This window comes from Neofelis nebulosa, chromosome 10 (assembly GCF_028018385.1).
Source record: "Neofelis nebulosa isolate mNeoNeb1 chromosome 10, mNeoNeb1.pri, whole genome shotgun sequence".
Taxonomy (NCBI): Eukaryota; Metazoa; Chordata; class Mammalia; order Carnivora; family Felidae; genus Neofelis; species Neofelis nebulosa.
This window is the reverse complement of record NC_080791.1, coordinates 81,499,514-81,523,039: the sequence shown is the minus strand read 5'-3', so window position 1 is coordinate 81,523,039 and position 23,526 is coordinate 81,499,514. Positions and strand designations below refer to the sequence as shown.

The window sequence follows — 23,526 nt, the reverse complement described above, 5'->3', positions numbered from 1 at the left end:
AACAAAGGTAGCTGCAGTCTTGCCTGACAGATTTCAGCTGAGCTACAAGTTTTACCACGTTTGTAAGAACAAAATACGAAGATACAAAAAGTTCGCTTAAAAAGAAAGAGAAAAATTATATAAAATGTCTAACATGATAAATTATATCGGAGCACTGAAACTGGGGGGATTTGGGTAATTTAGACGTTGCATATACAGAATAAAGCAAAAACCAAGAAAACTCCAAGTCAGGAATATGACTTTTGTTCCCCTGAATTGGGAAATAAATATTTACAACTGACACTATGGTTCCTCCTATGTTGTCTCCCCATAGTCGTCATTCTTTCCAGAGTAATGTTGTATGTTTCAAGTACAAATGCTGAAATGTGACAGCTGTCACTTATACAGTGACAGATGTCAGTTTTGAAATTCTTGTGATGTTCAAACCCTGTGTTTATCTTATCCCTAATATTCACAGCAGTCTAGTGAAAAAGGGTCTTATTTCTATTTTGAAGATGATCAGTTGAGTGTCAAAGAAATGAAACACCTTGTTTAAGGCGATACAATTATAAATGACTGAGCAAAACTGTGAGCCTAGCTCTGGCTCAAATCCTCCAGTCTTCGTTATTAATAATAAGACCCTCCACTTATTGACACATAAGTATGTGTCTGTCTCTTGACTCTCACATTTAAGTTTGTTAGTATATCCCAAAATCATAAGCAGAGGCACCAAGAGAAAGCTTCAATAAAAGGAGTCACTATTAGAAAAACTATATGTTGTAATTACCATTACACAACATATATGCAGTTTTCTTTTAATCTTGCCTTTGAGGCCAGGACACATTTGTATATTCCCAGTGATGACAAATGTTCATGAAATACTCAAAAGTCATTTATTCATAGTGGTATCTGATGGTGGCAGGGCTATCGAGAAAAACCTGGAATTGATACGGAATTAGGAACAAAGGAGTTTCCTTGGTAAACGATAACATTACACCAGAACTTTCTGACTATAGGGACGCCTGGGTGGGTCAGTTGGTTAAGTGTCTGACTTTCGCTCAGGTCATGATCTCATGGTCTGTGAGCTTGAGCCCCGCGTAGGGCTCTGTGCTGACAGCTCAGCCCCTGGAGCCTGCTTCGGATTCTGTGTCTGCCTCTCTCTGCCCCTTCCCTGCTCACACTCTGTCTCTCTCTTTCTCTTTCAAAAATAAACATTAAAAACATTTTTAAAAAGTAAAAAGAACTTGCCAACTATACTATATTGTTCAAGTGCATTTCCAAAGAGACTCAATAATAAAAGTCACTTAATATCAAAACTTTCTTGAATTGAATTGAAGTTTTATTTATTTATTTATTTATTTATTTATTCATGTATTTATTTATAAGTTACTTGAGAATATGACAGTACTGCAGGACACAGGGAACCTTGGTTATCACTGCTGTATTTCACTGGAGATGTACTGATTGTCACTGTTCAGATTGCCAGGACAGAAAAACCTAGATTTTTCTTCAATGCTTTTGCAAAGTCTCTTCATTAAACCTGGAAAGTGAGTAAGCTGAAAATGTCTTTGTCAGAAATAGCACAAACAGCATAGATTTCAGAATTATCCAGGCTGTGCTTGGGTCTAAAACCACTGCTCAGCAGCTATATGACCTTGCTCTTGATCTTGGATAAAACCCTTTTCTGTACCTTTTTTCTTTCCATTTGTAAAATGAGACTATTGACACTAATTTTTAAAGATTTTTATTTTTTTATTTTTTAACAAAATTACAGATTTATAGCCAGAAGGACCAGAGTGACATCAAATATGAAAGCGTCAGACACAAGCAAATTCTGTCTCATTTTCAAAGCTTATTCAAAAGTTCTATTTTAATGCTTAGAAGCCTGAACTAAACAAGAAATGTTTTTTTTTCTTTATGCTTATTTAGCAAATCAAGTCCATAGCAGATCATGCAAGTGTTTTTCCTTTTTGCTGTCATTTAATGGAGGGTTTGCTTGGTCCTTAGGGCAGTTAGTGAAGGACCTTGACCCTCTTGCCCATTTGCCCTTCCAACTGGATATTCCTTTAGAATGTTCTACCTGTGCGATGCCAGTAGTCTGTTTTAATATTAAGTAAAATTATCTGCTGGACTTTGAAATTTGCTTCTTCAAGGCTTGAGTCACTACCTCTTCAGCTTTGCAGAGTGCATGGAGAATGAGTGAATGAAGTTTTAACTACAGTCACTTTTAGCTACAGTGACTTTGGGAACTTGATTGGACAGAATACACATTTCAGTTTTATGTGGAAAATGTGAATGGAGGTATATCAATATTTCAGCTTTAAAAAAAATCTTGAAAATTTTTTCTTTGAGGTTTTTTCCTTTTTTTCTCAGTAAAACAGGAATTCAACATAGATTATGAAGATGTAATTGATCCTTAGAATTTATACAATTTAATTTAATTTATTGAGTATCTACAATGGGACAGAAACTTCTAGGTACTGAGAGTACCTCAGAGAACAAAATTGACAAGGCCCTTTAGAAAGCTTTCACTTTAGTGGAGGGATGTTGATATTTAAGATATTATACAGTATATTAGTAGAGAATACATTTTTGAAGAAAAAATAGAGCAGAAAGAGGAGATTTGGAAGTGGTTGTTTGCATTTTAAATAAGTTAATCAAAGAAGGTGACATTCAAACAGACTTGAAAAGGTGATTTACTTACGTTAATCTAAGTTTCTAATTATTAATATGATATACCATCACTTTTTACAAATGTGATAACCAAGAACCAGATAAAACAGCACAAAATCTACCCTTAGAGTCAGGGTAGAGAAAGAAATTTGGTCTCTTGTTGCAGGTAAGTGTTTTCCATTATATTACGGTAGGGCTTGGGAACACTTTTCCTTGCGAAAGTATGTAAATGAAATTCGAGCGTCAACTCCTGGTTCCCCAAATCCTCCAACCTTCTCAGATCACCCTTCATTTTTTTGTTGTTTTTTTTAAGTTTATTTATCTTGAGAGAGAGAGAGAGAGAGAGAGAACGCATGTGCTCACACATGAGCCAGGGAAGGGGCAGAGAGTGAGGAGAGAGAGAATCTTAAGCAGGCCCCACGCTATCACATGGGGCTTAATCCCACCATCTAGGAGATGATGACCTGAGCCCAAATAAACAGTCAGAAGCTCTACAGACTGAGCCACCAGGGGCCCTAGGTGGATAAAAGAATATTAAATTCTTTTAATATTAGAAAGAAGAAAGAATGAAAGAAAGAAAGAAAGAAAGAAAGAAAGAAAGAAAGAAAGGAGGGAGGGAGGAAGGAATGAAGAAAGGAAGGAAGGAAGGAAAGAAAGAGAAGGAAAAAGAAGAAAAGAGGAAAAGAGAAAAGGAAAGGAGAGGAAAGGAAAGGAAAGAAGGAAAGGAAAAAGAAAGAAATGCAAAAACACAAACACAAGACCAAAAAACAGAGACAAGAAAGCTTAATCTCCTGACTTTGATAGACTATGATACCAAGTAGTCTTCCCTGCCTCAGTGGCCAAGATTATAAAGATTGTCAGGAGGTCTTTCTCCAGTTTTTGTTTCTTCTGGGTTCTCAGTCTCCCCTAGGTGTCATACTTCCTTCAACAGTTTTTCTTCCTTATCCCCCATGTTGAACCCAGAGATGAACACATCTTTCCCTTTGGTGTAATGTTGAAACACCAATATAATATCAGTGATGTAGCAGTGTTTCCATAAAGGTTGCAGGTAAAAAAAGGGAATTACACTCCAGCACAACATGGTTCACAATACAGTATTATTTACCTAAAAGTTGATAAGAGAGTAGATCTTAAATGTTCTCCCCCACTGCCCCCAAAATGGGAAATGATGGAATCAACTTACCCTACTGTGATAATCATTTTGCAATATATAAGTGTATCAGATCACTACATTATACATCTAAAACTTATACAATGTTATATGTTACCTATATCTCAATAAGCTAGAAAAAATAAGATTTAATATGAGTTACTATCATTGTTAGAATACCTTTGGTTCTCCTTATACTGGTTTTGAGAAATCCTCACTGGTTTTGAGAGATGTCTGTGCCACCAGTCAGATTCCTGTATTCTGTCTTCACTCCTGTTCCACGTGCCCGACACCATTCCCCCAGGTGTCTGGTCTTGCCAGTTTCTTTGCCCTTTCCTCCCTTTGGTAGCATTTAATTTTCTCAAATTCTCTTCTTTTTTCCCATTAGAACTTGTTCCAAGCAAGATGCAAAACTATTTTAAACTAAGGAGACTATTAATGATAACAACAAATCTAACCTATTAGGTGGTGGGTAAATTAGATAGTGGAGCATCTTTAGGGAAGAATGTGTTGGGAGGGAAGGCCTTGACATTTTACCTTCTAAAAACGGTCACAGCACATACGAAGGAATAAGGTACAAATGTTTGCATTTGGAGCACCTGCAAAAGGGAGCTGGAGATATTGGGGTTTCTTCAGATCAAAGAAATACATTTCCTCTCTCTTCCATGTTAATATTTTTGATATACGGATGCACCTTCTAGTTGATATAGCATTTGAGTGTGCTGGTTCTTTTGTTTTCCCTGAAAAGTTATTAATAAATTGGTTCTATGCTTTATAATCATCATGAACCTTGCATAGAGTGAGCTTCCCTGGGAAATAGAGAATTTGAAGATATTGAATGTTACCAAAAGGAGAAAAAGATTTTTGAAAAATGGGAAATAACTGAGAATGAAATTAATAAGTTGACGCTGTGACTTACAGTCAGCAAAATGTTAAAAGCAAGGAATATTATACTATGAGACGCATGTAGCTTCCTCCGCATGTCAAACAATTAACCATTCTGCTTCTTCACTATTTTGAAATCCAAGACAAATGGAAGTTATGTAGACAATACTGTTTTATTTATTTATTTATACAGAGAGAGGGTGAGGGAGAGAATCCAAGCAGACTCCACACCACCAGGGCAGAGCACAATGAGGGGTTCGAACTCATGAATCTCGAGATCATGACTGGAACTGAAGTCAGATGCTTAACCCGCTGAGCTACCCAGGCTCCCTGACAATACTGTTTCTTGATGATGGTTCATTAAAAACAGCAGCACTCATTGCCTCGTCAGCTGCAAGCTTCTGGTAGTTAACCCTGGGACCTCACAGATGTAATGATAATGTTGAGAACACGTGTTCACCTGACCTGAACAAGTTGTTTACACACCTTGTGGATTGAATATTAACACTTAGTTGGTGTTAATATTAAAGTATGAAGTAGTCAAGTCTCTGAAAGCCAGAGTTCTGATTTTCTGCTGAGACCATTGCAAACAAAAACCTGTTATATAATTAGAATACCTCATGGTAAAAATAATTAAAAGCCTCGGTTAAAATAAAAATACTAAAGACCTAGTTTCCCATTAAAACTGATCATATCAAGTCTGCAAAGTTAGAGAAAGAATTTTAACAACAGGACGCAGATAGCTCCAGGCAGAGACTTTATTTGTAACCAGAGTATTTATTTGTAACTAAAAGCATGTTTTGGCCATCAGAGCTTCCTGTGGCCTAAATCAAATCCATGGAGCAAAGTCAGGAGTGAAGACAGTATCCAGGCTAAAAAAAAATAATCAAAGATTTATTCTTTTATCCAGACGTCAAAAGCAAAATCAGAATTTCCTCTGTTTGACAGAAAATCTTTCTGGTTTGGGCCATATTGAATAATTTATATTTTCTTCTTTTGGTTTTTTAATTATATCCTTATTTTCTATAGTGGCCACTATTTCCTGGGCACTATGGACCAGGCCTCGTGCCTATATCTTCCAGAAGCTGGTCATCTACAACAACTGACCAATTCAAGCAGATCCTCATATACGTTCATTAAAATAGGTGAGGATTCTTTCAGAATTCAAAGTGAGTATCATAGGAGGCTGCTTCCCATAGGAGCTGAGGTAGAGAGAGCAGGTGCGAGTCGGAATGTTCCACAGAGCAGAGGAGACAGGAACTAGACCCTGTGGAATGACCAGGCTTTGTAGAGCTAGGGTCAGGGAAGACCGCTGAGAAGGAGGAAAAGTATGAACAAAATGGAGAAATTGTCGCCCCCAGAGACTTGCTGGGGACACTTCAGAACAATTGGCAATCTAACAAGATCAGAAACAGGAATCTATAACTGGATTTTCACCTTCCTTTTCTCATTTGTCTGAGTGCTAACTCTGACTTAGCCTCTGGGTACAAGTGTCATAAATGTCCAAATGAAGGGGAGACTGGGAGATAAAACTGAGGACTACAGATGCTTTATTAACAGTTAAAAAATGGTAAATCCATTTTCTGATTCAAGAGAGAAATGACTATTTGTTCAGGAGTACCCTACTATAAACACAAATAATGGCCAATGAGGTAGATATTCTTATCTTTCATTTTACAGATCAGGAAAAACAGGGTAGCAAGTTTGAGACACTGAAAGACTCCTAGTAACCCTTGTAAGGTCTTATTACCTCCTTGCTCCAGATGAAGCTCAGAAAGATTAAACGATTTGCCAACAATTGCACAGCTTGCTTACGATCCTGGCCAACTTGAGCAAAGGTCTCCTCAATACCAGTCCTTTGCTCTTTTCCCTCCTCACCCGATGCCTCAGGCAATCACAGGTACCCATCCCCCACCCTCCCTTGCTCAGGGGATAAGACACCACTAAGGGTGGTGTTGTGTATTACAGATTCCATTTCACTAATTTAAAATGCTGAGATGGTCAACTTGTATCACTTCCATTGTTTCCCCAGTAATGTTTAACCTTAAGTCAGAAAAAAAAATCCAGAAGATAAAAGAGCATGTTATCTGGCGAGTCCATTCCACCCCCATGGTTATTAATTTCAGAACACATCTGAATTCCTTCTCTGTGGCACATGCTTTAGTCCAGGAGCAGACAGCTCCTGGCTGGGGTCAGATTTCAAGTTCTCATCTGTTGGTACCAATACCACTACCAGAATCTTCTTTGTAGCCAACTCTTGAGGTCTTCTCTGAATACAACTTGGTGTCTGAAGATCCACTCAAGTACCTGTGCTCATCAATCTTTTCAGAAAATTACAGCCTCCTCTCTTGGCAAAACATCTACTGTACTGAGTTTTGCTTTTGGAAACAACCTCCCTGAGACCTGGTTGAAAGCAACACTCTGGTGCCATAGCTCCCAGCATGGAGGTGAAGAACTTCGCAGTTTGGGATTACGTCGTATTTGCAGCCCTCTTTGTCATTTCCTCTGGAATTGGGGTGTTCTTTGCTATCAAGGAGAGGAAAAAGGCAACTTCAAGGGAGTTCCTGGTTGGGGGAAGGCAAATGAGCTTTGGCCCTGTAGCTTTGTCTCTGACAGCCAGCTTCATGTCAGCTGTCACAGTCCTAGGGGCCCCCTCCGAGGTTTATCGCTTTGGGGCATCGTTTCTGCTCTTCTTTATTTCCTACGCATTCGTCATCATCCTCACAGCAGAGCTCTTTCTCCCTGTGTTCTACAGATCTGGCATCACCAGCACTTACGAGGTAAGACAACTATTACCTGATGTGGGAAACAAAGGCACAAAGAAATGTAGATAGAATTAAATTTTCTTATAACCTGCAGCCCATTGACAAATAGTTGAGGCAGGTGGACTAGAACATTTCTCCAGGAACCCCCAACTGTCTTTCTGTTCATGCTTTGCTACAGGGTAAAACAACCTTAACTTGAAATAGCTAGGCCTGGAGGATCCCGTGAGTCTCCTTTAACATGAAAGTCCTTTTGGAAACTTCCCCTGTCTTTGCCTCCCCCAACTCCCAAGGATATAATCAGTCACTCCTCTCAACCCCAGGGCAGCTCTTTCTGCCCCTGGGTCCTGGCCTGCTCCCATTATTAAAAAAAAAACAAAAACAAAACAACAACAACAACAACAAAAACACCTTTTTGCACTGAAGACATCTCAAGAATTCTTTCTTGGCCATTGGCTCTGAACCCCAACACTTCAAAACACATCATTCTCTTCTTTACTTTGGAAGGAGTTGCTCTTTTCTCTCCACTTGAACATTTTTGGTTATTCTTTTTTTTTTTTCTTCTTCTTCTAATAACATACATCATCTTAATAACACATTGTAGTTGAAAAACACATTTATTTTCAGGACAATTACACATCACGGTAAAAATACATTTTGTTGTTATTGGGACAAGGTTACCTTTGGACACACAACTGTTTTTCCATTTGTAAAATGAAAGTCTGGAGCCAATCCCAGAGGCATTTCAATGATTAGATGAGAACCTGTCTGTAACCACATTATGCATTGCCTGACTTGTAGGAGAGTTTCAATGAGAGAGAGTTAATGTTATTATTTGTATTATTGACATCATTATTCTAAAAAATATTCAGAACATATACTGTAAATATCGTCATTTTCCAGATAAGAACACTGAGATTTAGATAAATGGCTTAGTGAAATTGTATAGCAGATAAAGCCTACCGAGAGCCCATTTTGTCTTTATCCCTTTCCATTATATAATAGAGCTGAATACTTTAATATAAGTTATTACTATCCTCCAATTTTCAGTGGAGAAATGGTAATGTTTTTTTAAAAAATTAGAAAATATTTCCATGGGGGGAAATGCTAAATGATATGAGGGGGTTATATTAATGAAAAGAAAATGAGGCAGTTTTGATTTTGCCATAATTGTCTAGAAAAATAGCATGTTAAACCTTGAATTTGTGTGTCCAATATTTAAGCATGATCCTAAGTCGGTTTCTATGAGAAAGGTATTTATTTTCCTTATCCAGTACGATCCCTACTAAGTCACAGCAGAGGATTCTTAAAAGACCTCTTTTTTTCCCCTTAAACTAAATGATTATAAAGGATTACTCTAGACTTCAAAAGCCACTTAGGCACAAACTTTCCGGAAAGTTTTAAAACTTATGATTCCATAGATAATCATACCCCAAATATCCAACCTCCAACTCCCCTCCCCACCAAAACTAGGTAATCAGAATTAGGTAATACAACAGTTACTATTTAGGATGTCATTCAAGGGAAAATGACTAAATTTATACTTAGTCCTAAAATACATATGCACATATCCTCATTGCTTATCATCCTCATTGCTGAAAACATAAATATATCCTTGGTTTTTCCAATCAGCTATTAAGGTTTGACTCCCAAAGGCATTGCTAGCATTAAAAAAAACCACAAAACACAAAACACACACACACACACACACACAACAAAAAGCAAAAAACAAAAAACAAAAAACAAAAAACAAAAAACAAAACCTAAGTAACTGCTAGAGAAAGAGAGAGAGGGAGACCCAGGGATAGAGAGAGAAGAGTCAGAAAACATGAATTCGATTTCAAAGTCCATTACTTAATAATAGGATGACCTTGTGCGAGTTACCAAGTGTTTATCACCTTCAGCTTCCATGTAGGAAATCATAATTCCCTTCTTTCATGAAGATTTCATTAAGAGAGCTTTTCAAATTATATATATATAAAAAAATAGCCAAATGTGGAAAATAATTTTTACAACTAATTCAATAGTCCATTCAATACTCATTAAGCATCTATGTTCCAGGCACACTCTAGGTCCTAGAGATGAAGCACTGAGTCAGACCCCTGCTCTCATGGCACTTGTTTTATAGCAGAGAAGGTGATCAATAAACATACTATGTAGGACGGTCATAACAGAAATGTATTTGCTATTTAGCTGTGTGCTGAGCACTGCTCTAGGGACTTTACACATATTAAATCATTTGGCCTTCAAATAACCTTTTTAGATAGGTTCTATTATTATCATCCCCATTTAACAGACTAGAAAAATGAGGCACATAGAGTTAAGTAACTTGCTCAATGTCACATAGCTAGCAAGTGGCAGTTTTTCAAACCTGGGCAGTCTAATTTTAATTTTTTTAAATGCATATTTATTTTTGAAAGAGAGAGAGGGCGAGAGAGTGAGCCAGGGAGGGGTAGAGAGGGAGACAGAATCCGAAGCAGGCTCCAGGCTCTGAGCTGTCAGCACAGAGTCGGATGCAGGGCTTGAACCCACCAACTGCCAGATCATGACCTTAGCCGAAGTTGAATGCTTAACTGACTAAGCCACGGCAGGGGGGGGGGGGGGGGGCAGGGCAGTCTAACTTTAGAGATTGAATGCTGCATCACAATGATATCCTGCCCTACTAAATATAATAGAGGAAAGGTAATTAGAATAAGGTAGAAAGTAGGAGTTCTGCTTTGAGTGCAGAATGTTGATAATTCGCATAGGGTGGTTAAGTGAGACTTCAATGATAATAAGGCATTTGTTTCAGTGGGGACCTCTAGAAAGCAAGCAATTGCACCATAGGAGGGAAGAACACCCAAGTTAAAGTAACCACAGACACAAAGGCCCTAAAAGGGGAGTGTGATTAGCATGTTTGAAGGACAGCAAGGAAATCAGTGTGCTTGGAGATGAGTGAGCCAAGGGGAGAAAGGAGAAAGATGAGATCAAAGACGTAGAGGACCCCATTACAAGGAGTAGCAGTTTTAGTGGGTGTGGTGGCAGACACAGAGAGCTTTAAATATTTATGGGGCAATTTGGCAATGAGTGGGGGACACTACTGAAATTTAGGGAGCATGAGCAGGGACACTAGGTATCTTGCAGTATGTAAAGCGCATATATGTAATGAATACTTGTACCGTGTGTTTAGTGATTTTTTAATGCCCTCATGTTCAAAAGCTACTGCAAATGGAAATTAGTAGTACTTTGCTACATAATAATGTTAACTTTTTAAAATAAAAAGTTATCCACACACACACTATAAATTAGTATATTTTCCCCAAATTAAAATGGAATAAAAACATTATCTTGAAACTATTGAAAAATTTACCGAGCAATCCATTCCAGATGTGCTACTCAATACACAGTTGGTTGTAACTGGTTTTAGTCAAGTGGTTCATTTACTACATTAAACCACTTGCAAATATGTAACTGAGGAGATTTGAGGCTGCCTTTCAATTATTAAATTAATACAGATACAGGAAATGTAAGGGTTTCATTGATTTTAATTTATAGAGTTTGCTGCCCTCTACATATTTTATTTTATTTTTAAGTGTTTGTTTATTTTTGAGAGAGGGAGAGTAAGTGGCGGAGGGACAGAAAGAGAGGGGGACGGAGTATCTGAAGTGGGTTCTGCGCCGACAGCAGCAAGTCTGATGTGGGGCTCGAACTCGCGAACTGCCAGATCATGACCTGAGCCAAAGTCGGATGCTCAACCGACTGAGCCACCCAAGTGCCCCTGCCCTCTACATATTTTAAAATTATTAGTACCCTAATAATAAGAAATTCAGATTGTGTAAAGTGCATATGAGTTGAGGAGTGGCTTTTGCTTTATAAGAATTGGCAATCTGGTGCCGGGATTAAAAGCATGGACTCTTGACTCTGTCTATTTGGCTTTGAATGCTAGTGATGCCACCTACCAGTGGCATGACTGGGAAAATTGCTTAACTTCTCTGTACCTGATTTCCACATATGTAAAATAGTGATAATAGAAGCACCTGTCTCAAAGGATGTCTGTGAGGAGTCAATGAGGTGTTACATGCAAATGCTTTTAACAGAACCTGGCAAATGGTAAATGCTGCATAAGAGATTTGTATAATTGTTGTTGTTACTGTCCCCACATTTATACCACTTAAGCTCTTTATAGCAACTTGAATTTACGTTTCTTTGCTCATCCTCCATTCCCTGCTATCCATCCATAGATATCCTTTCCGGGGTCTTTAAAGTGCTAAAGGCTTGGAAGAGGTGGGGTCTGTTTCCCCACCCCTTGAATCTGTGATGGCCTTGTGACTTGCTTTGACCAATAGAGTGTGGCAGAAGTGATGTGTGTATTTGGGCCCTAGGCCTCGTGAGGTAGATAGCTTCTGGTTTTGCCCTCTTGGAAGGCTGTTCTGGTACTGCTATGTCAGGAAGCTGGGCTAGCTGGGCTAGCTTCTGGAGGATGAGTGAACACAGAGAGGGGAACAGAGGCACCCCATCCAGCAGCCAACACACCTAGCAGACATGTGAACGAGGCCATCTGGACCTTCTCACCCAGCTGACCTTGCAGCTGATCGCAGCCCCATGAGAGGCCTGGGGAAACAAGTAGAAAAATAACCCAGCAATTCCACAAAAAATGATGACAAATATTAAATCCTTTTTTAAATTTTTTATTTTTAGTTTTTTTTTCTTTTAATTGCAGAATAGTTGATTATGTCCTTTGTTTTGAAGCGAGTGAGTTTCTGGGTGAGTACTATACAGCAATAGCCAACTGATTTAAATGCTTTGTTATAAAGTGGGATTTTTGAGACTAAGATGTGCCATCTGTGTGACATTATCATTATTCTGTCCCGTGTCAAAGCATAAGGAATTGTTCTCACCCTCACGTTATAAATTAGGCTCAGCTCATTTGCAATATCATACATTTTTGTTATCTCTACTTAGACAGTTTATAATTAGTCTCATCATGTTGTCTTCACTTCAGTTAAAATTATTTCCTTCTTTTTCTTATCACACGCTAATAAATACAGTCTGTTATTATTTGCCCTTCGCACTAGTTTATAGGCTGCTTTCTCATTTTTCTTAGACTTCTTAAAAACTAAATGGCTTCGGAATTACTTTTCTTTAATCCAAACTTTTTCATTATAAGAAGGCACAGGCTACTACTCTTAAAATATCATCCTTTATAGTGGTTTTTAAGCATTATAGATGACATACTTTGGAGGGTAAGTTTGTTCCCTTTTAATTCTCCTTTTACACTTGTCTTATTGTAGTGACTAAATTTTCAGAAATTAGATGTGTAGGTGTAAGACGTCATTATCGAATATTATTTCAGTATAGTAAATGCTGTTATAATATGTTTGCTTTAAAATGGATATTCAGGGTTTGATAGGGTTTTAACCAATGCTATAAAGCCTTTTAGGTCATTGTGAGGATTGACTCTTACTCTCTGTGAGATGGGTCATTACAGCATTTCGACAGAGTGACATGATGTGATTTGTATTTTGAGTGTTGCTCTAGCTGGATGTTGAGAATGATTCTAAGGTTTTGACTGTGGAAGCCAGAGGTCTAGTTAGGAGGTTCTTACTGTGACCCAGGCAAAAGCTGATGTTATTGCAGTGGTAAGAGATGATGCAAGTGGCTATATTTTGAAAGTGGGCATAGGCACCAGGATTCTTGTATGAATTGGATATGGGGAGTGAGAGAAAAAGAGGAGTAAAGAATGGATCCATGTTCTGTGAGTTTGAACCAACATAAGAAGTTGACTTACTCTTTACTGAGATAGAAAAGAATGTAGCTTGATCAGGTCTGGGGTTTTGAAAATAATCGAATATAATGATGGTGTTACCTGTGCTATTTTTGAAAACGAGCAAGAAGCATGCAACCCTTTGGTTGAACTTTCATTTTTACTTAGACTGTAGCAATAGATAGATAGACACCAAAGAGGACCATTGATGGAGGGAGGAGCTAATTGAAAGACTGGGTAAATGCATTCATTCAGATACAAACTTATGCAGTTGGAATTGTCTCTCTTGTCTCGTGTAAGAGAAACTAGAGGGTTAGGTCAGAGTGAGACAGCGGCAAAGCTCAACCTAGAATTCAAGGAGTCTTACTTTTGATCTACATCTTTTTTTTTTTTTCACATATATTTTTTCTCAATACTGCCTCTCAGGTTAGACTGAATGGACTGAATTTCGTGAAACTAAACAAAGATGTTAAAACCCTTGACTTCGTCCAGATTTCTGTAGCAGTTTCTTCACTGTCTTTTCATTTTTCAGGAACAATCTCCCCTTTGCTTTCCCAAACTTCAGTGCCATCCAGTCCCAAAGTCAAAACCAAATATTTTGGGGCTTTACTATGATATTTTTCCACTCCTGGTATGATTTTTTATATCAGTTATCTAATGCTGTGCAACATACCACCCCGAAATAAATTTCTTAAAAAAATAATTTTATTTGCTCACAATTCTATGGGTCAGCAATTTGGTCTAGGCTCAGTAGAGTCCAGTAAAATAGTCAAGTTCTCCTCCTGGTCTCATTTAGGACCTTGTATATGACTACCATCAGCTAATTGGTTGGCTAGTGGCTCGTGGGTCTAGGGGAACTCAGTCAAGACAGCTTATCTGTGTTACACTTGATCTCATCCTCCAGCAGGCTACCTTGAGTTCTTTTATGTGATGGGGAAAATATTCACATCAGCAAGATACACCTTTTTTCACGAGCATTTTTAAAGTTGCCAGTTGGATTATACTTGCCTTAAATTATATTCCTCCAGAAGCAAACCTTGAGACAAGGATTTGAATGCAAATCATTTTGGGGGGAAGTAATTTCATTGAATATGGTGAAGCAAGTGGCAGTTAAGGAAGGAAATGGAAGGAAATGAAGCCAATAGAAGGTGTGTTTTTGAGCAGGTCACCACTGTGAGCAATTGAGGTTCAAATCTTACTGAGGATCTCTGGGAGACATATGGATCATGTCTCAGGGTTGTCCTTCCTCAATGGCAAAGAAGCCAGAATATTTATTTGTCTAACTCCCTTTTGTCACTGGCTTTTGGCCAATAACACCCCCAAGCACTTCTAGCTATCCCTGTGCAAGAGCTGAAATAAAGCCCATAAGCAAATGATCACAGGTGCATTTAGATGCCATCAACATGTACTGGAAATGTGAGCGCCAATAAATTCAGGTGTTGCATCCACAGTGACAGCTACAGTCATTAAGATCCCATTATATTCCTCTCGCTATACTTGGCTTTATCAAATACTATGCCACTTGAGCCTTATAAGCACCAGTTTTAGAAAAAGAAAGCCGTTGTTTAGTGCAGTAAATGAATCTTCTCAAGGGCATATGATTTGAACCTAAATTGTCTTCACCACAAAAGTTTTGCACCATTTTCTATCCTATGACATCTGAGAATTAACTCTTCACTGACTTCCTTACCTCTTTAAGAATATTTTCCTTATATTTGGTGCCCTTAGTTATACACCCACTAGACTATTTCCTGACTCATACACAGTTTACTGAATCAATCATCTGAAGAAAGAAGGTCTGCAAAGAATATGGTTATTTTCTTGGAGTAAGGGTTGATCAGGGTAAACTGGGACATGTGTATTAGTATGAAGTTGAGTAACAGTTCTGCCAAGGGAGTTACTTTTAGGGTTTCAAAGAAGGACCCATCTTATGCCTTGAAGCAACAGTTAGGTATCATTTCCAGGAAAAGAAGAAACCAGTAGTTAACTTCTGATTTAATAAAAAATATTTTTTCAATGCGGGTAAGACAGAATTACAACCAATTTGAAACTACTACCAAGAAATTGAAACTTCAAGTCACATTTTCTACTTAAAAAAAAAAAATATATATATATGTATATTTAAATAAATAAATAAATATTTATTTATTTTTGAGAAAAAGAGAAATAGAGCAAGCAAGCAGGGGAGGGGCAGAGAGAGGGGGGCAGAGGATCTGAAGTGGGCTCCAAGCAGACAGCAGAGAGCCTGATGTGGGGCTCAGTCAGACCCACAAACCATGAGGTCATGACCTGAGCCAAAGTCAGACTCTTATCCCACTGAACCACCCAGGTGCCCCCATTTTCTACTTTTCACATTTATTTTGTTCACTCTGTACATGTTTATTGTGCAGGAGAAGACAAATGCTAGTGTAGTCTAGAATATTTACTCAGAAAGACCTTTCTTGACCTCCAACAGTAAACTAGATTCAGCTATTAACGTGTGCACAGCTCCTGGTAGTTCTTCTAGAACATATCATACCTGAAGCATCACTCTTTATTAGTATAAATTTGTTATTGGTCATCTCCTTTAATCTGTAAAATCCCCTAGGGTTCAGATTATATCATATTTGGTATTATTGTATGTCAGAATACAGTAAGGAAGTCAGGCAATAATTATTTCATAAATAAATGAATATATGAAAGATGAAAATAAAAGTGAATAAAATAGAACACTGTTTACATGTATCAGGGAAGGTAAGTGTGATAGGCTGAAAAATGCATCGCTTCCTCTCTAAAAAATAAAAGTCAATATTCTAATCCCTAGACCTGTGACCATTACCTTACATGATTAAAAAAAAAAAAAATGGTCTTTGCAAATGTGATTAAATTAAGCTTCTTAAAACAAGAGATTATCCTGGATCTATCCAGGTAGGCCCTCTGTACAGTCATATGTACCTTTCTAAGACAGAGACAGAGGGAGGATAGCCAGGAGATGAGGCAATGTGACCACAGAGCCACATTGTGATGGAAGTGATGGAACCAGAGTCTCAGGAATAAAAATTATTTTACCGTTAAGTGAGTTAAGATTCTCTTCTAAAGCCTCCATCCTGCCAGCACCTTGATTTGGGCCCAGTGAAATTGATTTTGCACTTCTGGTCTCCAGAGTCTCGAGAGAATGCATTTCTGTTACTTTAAGCCACATCAAATCCGTGGTAATTTGTTGTACAGTAGCCTTAAGGAACAGATACAGTGAGATACATGAATCCAACATCAATACGCAAGACAGCAGGTGATCAAGTTTAATGTAATAAATAATGTAATATAATTGCTCTCAGAGCTCAGAGGAGAAAGTATAGGTAGGAATAGGCATGGCTGCTGGGCCAGTGTTCTTGAAAGATGACTAAGAATTGGTGAATGGGTTGGGGGGAGAGTTTCTCTCACATTGAAGGGTCTGGCCAAACAAAAAAAAGTCTGAGAAGTACAAAGCATGTTGACTGAATAGCATACAGTGATTTTATGTGGAGAATAAATACAATGGGAGGGTTAGTGGAATGACTTACAATAGGAAGGGTATATATATATATATATATATATAGAGAGAGAGAGAGAGAGAGAGAGAGAGAGAGAGAATACCCAGTGCGCACGAGCACTTTATCAACGATAATCATTGACGATTTTAGGAAAAAGAGTGACATGATTAGAATCTTGCTGTAGCAGAACCAATGTGCCAGATGTATGGTTGATGGAATGGATGGGCAAGGATTGGAATTAGGGAGATCATATGAGAATCTTCTGAGCAGCTTTTGTGTAAAACTCTGACTCTTTGCTTGTCCTTCTCTCTGTTCTTTCTAGTACTTACAACTGCGATTCAATAAACCAGTACGCTACGCAGCCACTGTCATCTACATCGTGCAGACGGTAAGGGGAAGAGGACCACTACAGATGCAGAATGTGTGGGGTGAAAAGAGATGGGTTTGTTTGCTTCAGGGGACAATTCATGAAACTAAGGGACAGACTTAACGCCAAGAGGAAACTACTTTCTTCCAAGGATAGCACTTGTGAGACATGTGATTACATTGAGAGTTATCCACATTGTACAGATCCCGTATATCCACCCAAATAATAAATAACAAACAGGTGTATATTATAAACCACAAAGGAAAAAAACGTTAACATTTTATTTAAAATTTTTCTTTCACTTGTAAACATTGCTTTGGATATGAAATGGTCCAGTAACTGGTTTTTCACTGGTGAACTGTGTTGAAACAGGAATGCCCATTTTGCTGAAAATAATTTTAAGACAATATTCCCTCTCTCCACTTTTGGACTTCTCTCCTACTTCCTAGGCTCTGGGCTCCTTCATGCTGCCCCCCGTTTGAGTGTGGCATGCTGTTGGTTCACTTCCTATGATTCACCAAGTACTTTTTGCTGGAAAATAATCTTCCCTTTCTTAATCAAAACTCCCACTTACCAACTGAAGAATTTAAGAGAGAGAAAATGACAAAAGCAGCACTCCCTGACATGCCCATACACCTTTGCCTTTTAAAACCCTCACACCAGTCTCTAAATGTTGAAATCCCATTTAAAAGGAAATGGGGCTGCACTCATTTCTGTCAGTGTAGTGGCTACAATCCTGGGAGTCCAAAGATGAGCCCACTCACGTTGTTATAGTCATCCCTGCACTGTATTCTCTCCATTCTAAAATCCTTATTTCAGCAAGCTGCAAACATGAGGCTGAGTCATTGTGATATATGCATGGAGGCGGGGGTGGGTGGAGAAAGCTTACATCAGAAACGTACCTGGAAGCCTATTTTTATATCCTTCAGAAATACACCATATCTAGCCATAAAATCTCAACATTCATAGCACTCTTGAAAGTCCAATGCTCTTCCTCCATCTAATGCTTATGAAACCCTTTGCAAACTGATGACAGTGATCGATGATTTCAAGATTAGAGTGGTTGCCAATGACATGTCCAGTGCACATGTTGAGGGAGATACCTCTCTGAGGTCAATAAGGAGCCTTTGAGGCAGCTCTCTCTTCCGTGTCCCCGTTCACACTGTTCACCTGATTCCTGTTTCCCCACCAGATTCTCTACACAGGAGTGGTGGTGTATGCCCCTGCCCTGGCACTCAATCAAGGTGAGTTACCCATACTCCCGTGGGTAATTCCCATTGTCGTACACCTTGAGAAATATGCATACATCTCGGGGAGACATTCCTGTGGTTAGGGGGCTCTAATGACTGCAGTGGTCACAACATAAAGCTCCAAAATTCCAAAACTGAAAATAATGGAAATCGTTAGTTGCTTCATTTTGCCTACGTGGTTTCAAACACCACGTTTGATTGCCCTTTGTTTGTTTATTTTTTTAATCACTGAAAGGGTGGCAATTTTGGTATTGCATGCACATAGTCATTAAATTAGTTTATAATGTATGATCCTGTCTGAGTGATTTCATGAAGTAGTTGATCTGAATATAGGTGTAAAAGGTAGTTGTAGTGATTGTTTTAAGAATTATACGTGACATTTTTGAGAGAATAGAATCCTAGAAACAAAAAAATTTAAAAATTTAATTTCATAATGATACCTATAATATTAGAAGTATTCAATATTCAATTTAATCATTCTATGTGCTTATATCAAGAAATATTTACATGGCTGATGTTCAGGTGGTTTCAAAGCACTCAGACAAAATCTGCTAAGAAAAAGTTGGTGCAAAAACTTGAAGTTGCAGAATGTTAGGAGAAAAACTTTGGCCATTAATATTATCTAAAAATTAGACTGGGAGTTGAAGTATAACAATGCAAAACATAATCTTTATCAGAGGTGAATTTAATAAGAGAAAATTCTAATTTGATTTCCATTTGCCCACGAAGAACATTTACAAAAATATTGTGACTTTTTCCTCATATAACTTGCTCTTCTACTTTTCTCAGAGTAACTTCTTTCAATATTTTTCTCCTTTTCTAGTGACTGGGTTTGATCTCTGGGGCTCTGTGTTCGCAACAGGAATTGTTTGCACTTTCTACTGTACCCTGGTACGTATCTAACTGTGAAAAAGTATTTAGCACCAACTCCTAATATGGGATAAGGGCAAATCTCCAACAACAGGGTGTCTATTTATAGCATAAATTACTATTCCAAAGTTCAATAGAAATATGTTGGCTTATCCATCACAGTTTCCTGAGGAAGGTGCTGTTGTTTTATTTAAATTTCTTTTCAGTACCATTGGCAGAGTTGGGGTTCTGGGCTCATTCGAGAAAGTCATGGCAAAGAAAAGATTTAATGAAAGAAGTACCTCCTTGATCAGAGGATAAGTGACCATATGCAATTGCTGAGAAAAAAAGAGTGCTTGTTAACAGTAATTATGAACTATAGGTAGCATATACTTCACTGCCTAGTGATTGAGAAAGACAAAATGCATGTATGAATGATCAAGGATGCTGGTATTTTGTAAACTTGAGGATTCCAGAGCTTTTGTCTGTTATTTATGGATAATCTTGGATTACATTGACATTTGACCTAACACATGCTGGGCTTTTAATCAAGGAAGCTGGGTGGTATTGGCACATATTTATATAATTGTTAAAATCAGTTTAGTTCAAAAAAAATTCACTGGGCATCTGTTATTTATCATGCTCTGCAAAGAGAATCTTCGTTCTTCGGAGTCATTGGCAACCATATACAGAGGCTGTAAGGAACCAGTTAAAAATATGACAGTTTTCAGATAGCTGGATTCTCTTTTCTCCTCTGTAGAGGAAAATAAAATCATCCTATATTATCATAGAGCAGACCATCCATGGAGTTTGGTATTGTGTGCATGTCAGACACTTTTTGAACATATATCATGAAAATATACAACTTAAAAATGCCCCGTCTTTTTCATACATTCAAATTCCACCATTTCTTTGCACTACTGATTTTTGTCTTTTTTTTTTTTCATTCCATTCTCACTACCCTAGTTTGTTCTATCCCAGACACATATCTCTTACCTAGGTTAAAAATAAGCTCCTGGTCCATGTACATCGGGCCATATGTGACAGATTAGTTGCTCCGAGGAACCTACCCATACAAGGCACACTTCTTAACAACAATAATGGAAGGCAGAAATGGTGAAATAATATTTTCAAAGCATTGATGGAAAACAATGTCTACCTATAATTGCGTATTCAGCAAAAAACTAACTTTCAGGAACTGTCAAGAACCAAGAGAATTTACCACTAATATATCTTCCCCTGAGAAAAACCTAGAAAAATCTAGGAAAAACCTAGAAAAACTGTGGGAAGAAGGAAAATTATCCAATTTTAGATGGAGGAAGTAATGATAAGAAAATAAAATAGTAAACATTTAATAAGTCTAGTCAAACAGTTTTTGGTGCTTAATGATAAAGAATAACTTTTTTAGTATGGTATAATTTACATATCTAATTATGCATTATATTGTAATATATTATATATTATAATTTATAATATTTTAAAATACACCAATACTACCAGTTACTATTATATGTAATTTGAGGATTAAGAAAAAGAATAACCCTCATTTGGACAGCATAGCATGTAAATAAGGAAGAGAGTAATCAGACTTGGTGGTTTTATAATCTTTGAATTGCTGGGGATTAAGACATTCTTTATATGTAGACTCTAACTTAAAAATTTATGGCAACATTTCAAGAAATCCCATTTAAATAGAATGGTCAAAGTGGAAAAAGGGAATTAAAACAACACAAAACAAAAACCTCAAGTGATTTAAGCAAGAGGAGAAAAAAGGAAAAGAAAAAAATAGGGCACAAATAGAAACCGAAAAGTAAGATGTCAGAAACAAGTCTGGATATTTTAATAACTACAATAAGCTAGAATGAACTAAATTTACTGCTTCTTAATTGTTTTCAGTGCTTCCCTCCACCCTGCATGCCTGTAAGATTAATCTTAATCACCCATTTCGTCATGCCACTTAACTGACCCAGTTCTCTTCTTGCTTCCCATTGTTCCACAGGATAAAGTATAAGCCTCTTAGCCTAGTCTTGGAAATCTTTCCTGATGTGGATCAACCCGCCCATTTAATAATCCCTTACCACACCTGGGTCCCATCTCTTCTCTCTCTAGCCAGGTTACAGGCTTCTGGATCTCACTACAATGGTGGCTTATTTATCTAACACTTGATGCTCGTATTGCAAACTCTTTAGAATCCTATGAATGCATAGCGTACCCAAGATAACCTTTGGAAGATTAAAACAATAAGTGATTCCTGCCATTCAGGGATTTGCAATCTACTGAGGTAAACATTAGATTTCAAACATCACAGACTGATTAAATACATCAGTGACATCTCATGATCAGGGTTATAGATCAGTGGTGTGTGTGTGTGTGTGTGTGTGTGTGTGTGATTGTATGAAAGACTTATAGAGTCAGAGAAATTTTCATAGTGGCTATAATCTGCCTTTTGATGTACATTTCATAAAGTGTTTTGTTCTTTTACGTCATGTCTAACTGAAGTTCAGCTAGCTTTATGCACATTTTTGCATAACCGATATCAAGTAGCCTCTGGAAACTGACATCTTTGACATTTGGTCTTCATATCACTAAAATCTGATGTTGTGATTTGGGTTTAGAAGCCTTAATGTCTTTAAAGAAAATCAAAATACCACTAATTGGCAGGTGGGAGGTAAGTATTGATTATTCCTCATGTCAGGATGTGAACACAATATACAAATGCAAGGCCTCTGGAGGGGCTTTGATGACTATTTATTAAGTTACATTTTAATTACAAAAGAAATGATAGGGCAACCCTGATGTCTCCTTTCTTCTCCAGATAAAGTTGAAGCCTGTCATCTTTTCACAGAAGTTCTTGACACTCTGGAGGAGTAACCGGGGATGATAATTCTATTTTTCAATGTTAAAAATACCATGTCCTTCCATTCTCATAGTACTTATTCATCTTCAAAGCACTTTTTTTTATATCGCTTCATTTGAGCTTTCCCAGTTTGCTCATTCCACCTTCACTGTGGTCACGAGGGATCCTACACCTGGATTACTCTAGCAGCCTCTTTGTCACCTCCTTTCCTCTGGACCATGTGATCTCAACTATAATTGTACATTAGAATCCCTGGGGAGCTTTCAGAGAACATGCAGAACGGGGGCCCCACCCACACCTCAATTTATTCAGAATCCTGGGGTTTGGGGCTGGGACGTTGTTGTGTGTTTATCTTCAAACTCTTTAAGTGACTCTAAAGAGGATCGGGTTTGATAACCACCATGATAACCTCTTGTCTCATGCCTCTATCCTGAGCTCTACTGTTAGATTGATCCTCTGGAGAGACTGCCTTGTTTGCTATTTGATCATCCTCTACCTCTTAAAGCTCCTTTCTCCAGGAATGTCTGGAATCTATCATTCTTTCTTTTCTTCTTTCTCAGCCTTTTACCATCTCAGTTCCCCCAAATTTATTTACTGTCACTCAATTAAAAAAAATAACTTTCATGCTGTATAAACCAGACCCAGGTGATTGTCCTCAATTCCTTCACTTCCTCAAAATCTGTGTTCAATTATTCACATGTTATACTGATTTGACCTCCCAAGTATCTTTCAAATCCACCCACTTCTTTCCATCTCTACCCTGCTCCAAACCTCTGTCATCTTGGGCACAGACTACTGACGTCAACTCTGAGCGTATCTCTTGCTCCTTCTTTTCTTTCCATGGCCCAGCAATCTGTTGTCCACACAACCACTCCTGACACCACTATGAAGCCAACAAACAAAATCTCTCATCATGTAAATCTCTTTAATGCTGTCTTTTTTAAATCTTTTTTTAATGTTTATTTATTTTTGAGAGAGACAGAGAGCGTGCGACTGGGAGAGAGGCAGAGAGAGAGGGAGACACAGAATCCGAAGCAGGCTCCAGGCTCTGAGCTGTCAGCACAGAGCCCGACACGGGGCTCAAACCCAAGAACCACGAGATCACGACCTTAGCTGAAGTCGGACACAACCAAATGAGTTGTGTCACCCCTCTTTAATGCTCTCTTACTGCTCTTAAGAAATCATTTATGTAGACTTGTCAAAATCTGTGTGTTCTGGCCTCTAGCAAATTCAGCAACCTCCCTTTGGGCATTCTGTATACATCTCGATCTACATATTCTAGCATTCTCTCATTTCTTCAGCCATACATCTCCATCCTTCAAATGCCACTTCTTCAAGACCAGGTCAGGACTCACTGCTATATGCTGTCATAGTAACCTGTCCTTCTTAACCTCACTGTCCACAATCCTAAATAATTAGTTATATTATTGTCTGGTATCTGCTTCTCCCACCAGGTTATAAACTCTATGAAGTTAAATAACGAACCTGTCTTTTTTACTTGC

At 38.0% G+C, this 23,526-nt stretch overlaps 1 protein-coding gene across 1 annotated transcript in view; it reads left to right on the top strand.

The window, feature by feature from the left end:
* Positions 1-6,791: 6,791 nt before the first annotated feature.
* Positions 6,792-23,526, top strand: part of SLC5A12 (solute carrier family 5 member 12) — a 47,751-nt gene continuing 31,016 nt past the window's right edge. Inside the window, exons 1-4 of the mRNA XM_058688493.1 lie at positions 6,792-7,467; positions 17,024-17,089; positions 18,261-18,312; positions 19,142-19,209. Of these exons, the coding sequence (XP_058544476.1) occupies positions 7,129-7,467; positions 17,024-17,089; positions 18,261-18,312; positions 19,142-19,209 (525 nt within the window). The 5' untranslated portion in view covers positions 6,792-7,128. The remainder of the gene's footprint in view (positions 7,468-17,023; positions 17,090-18,260; positions 18,313-19,141; positions 19,210-23,526) is intronic.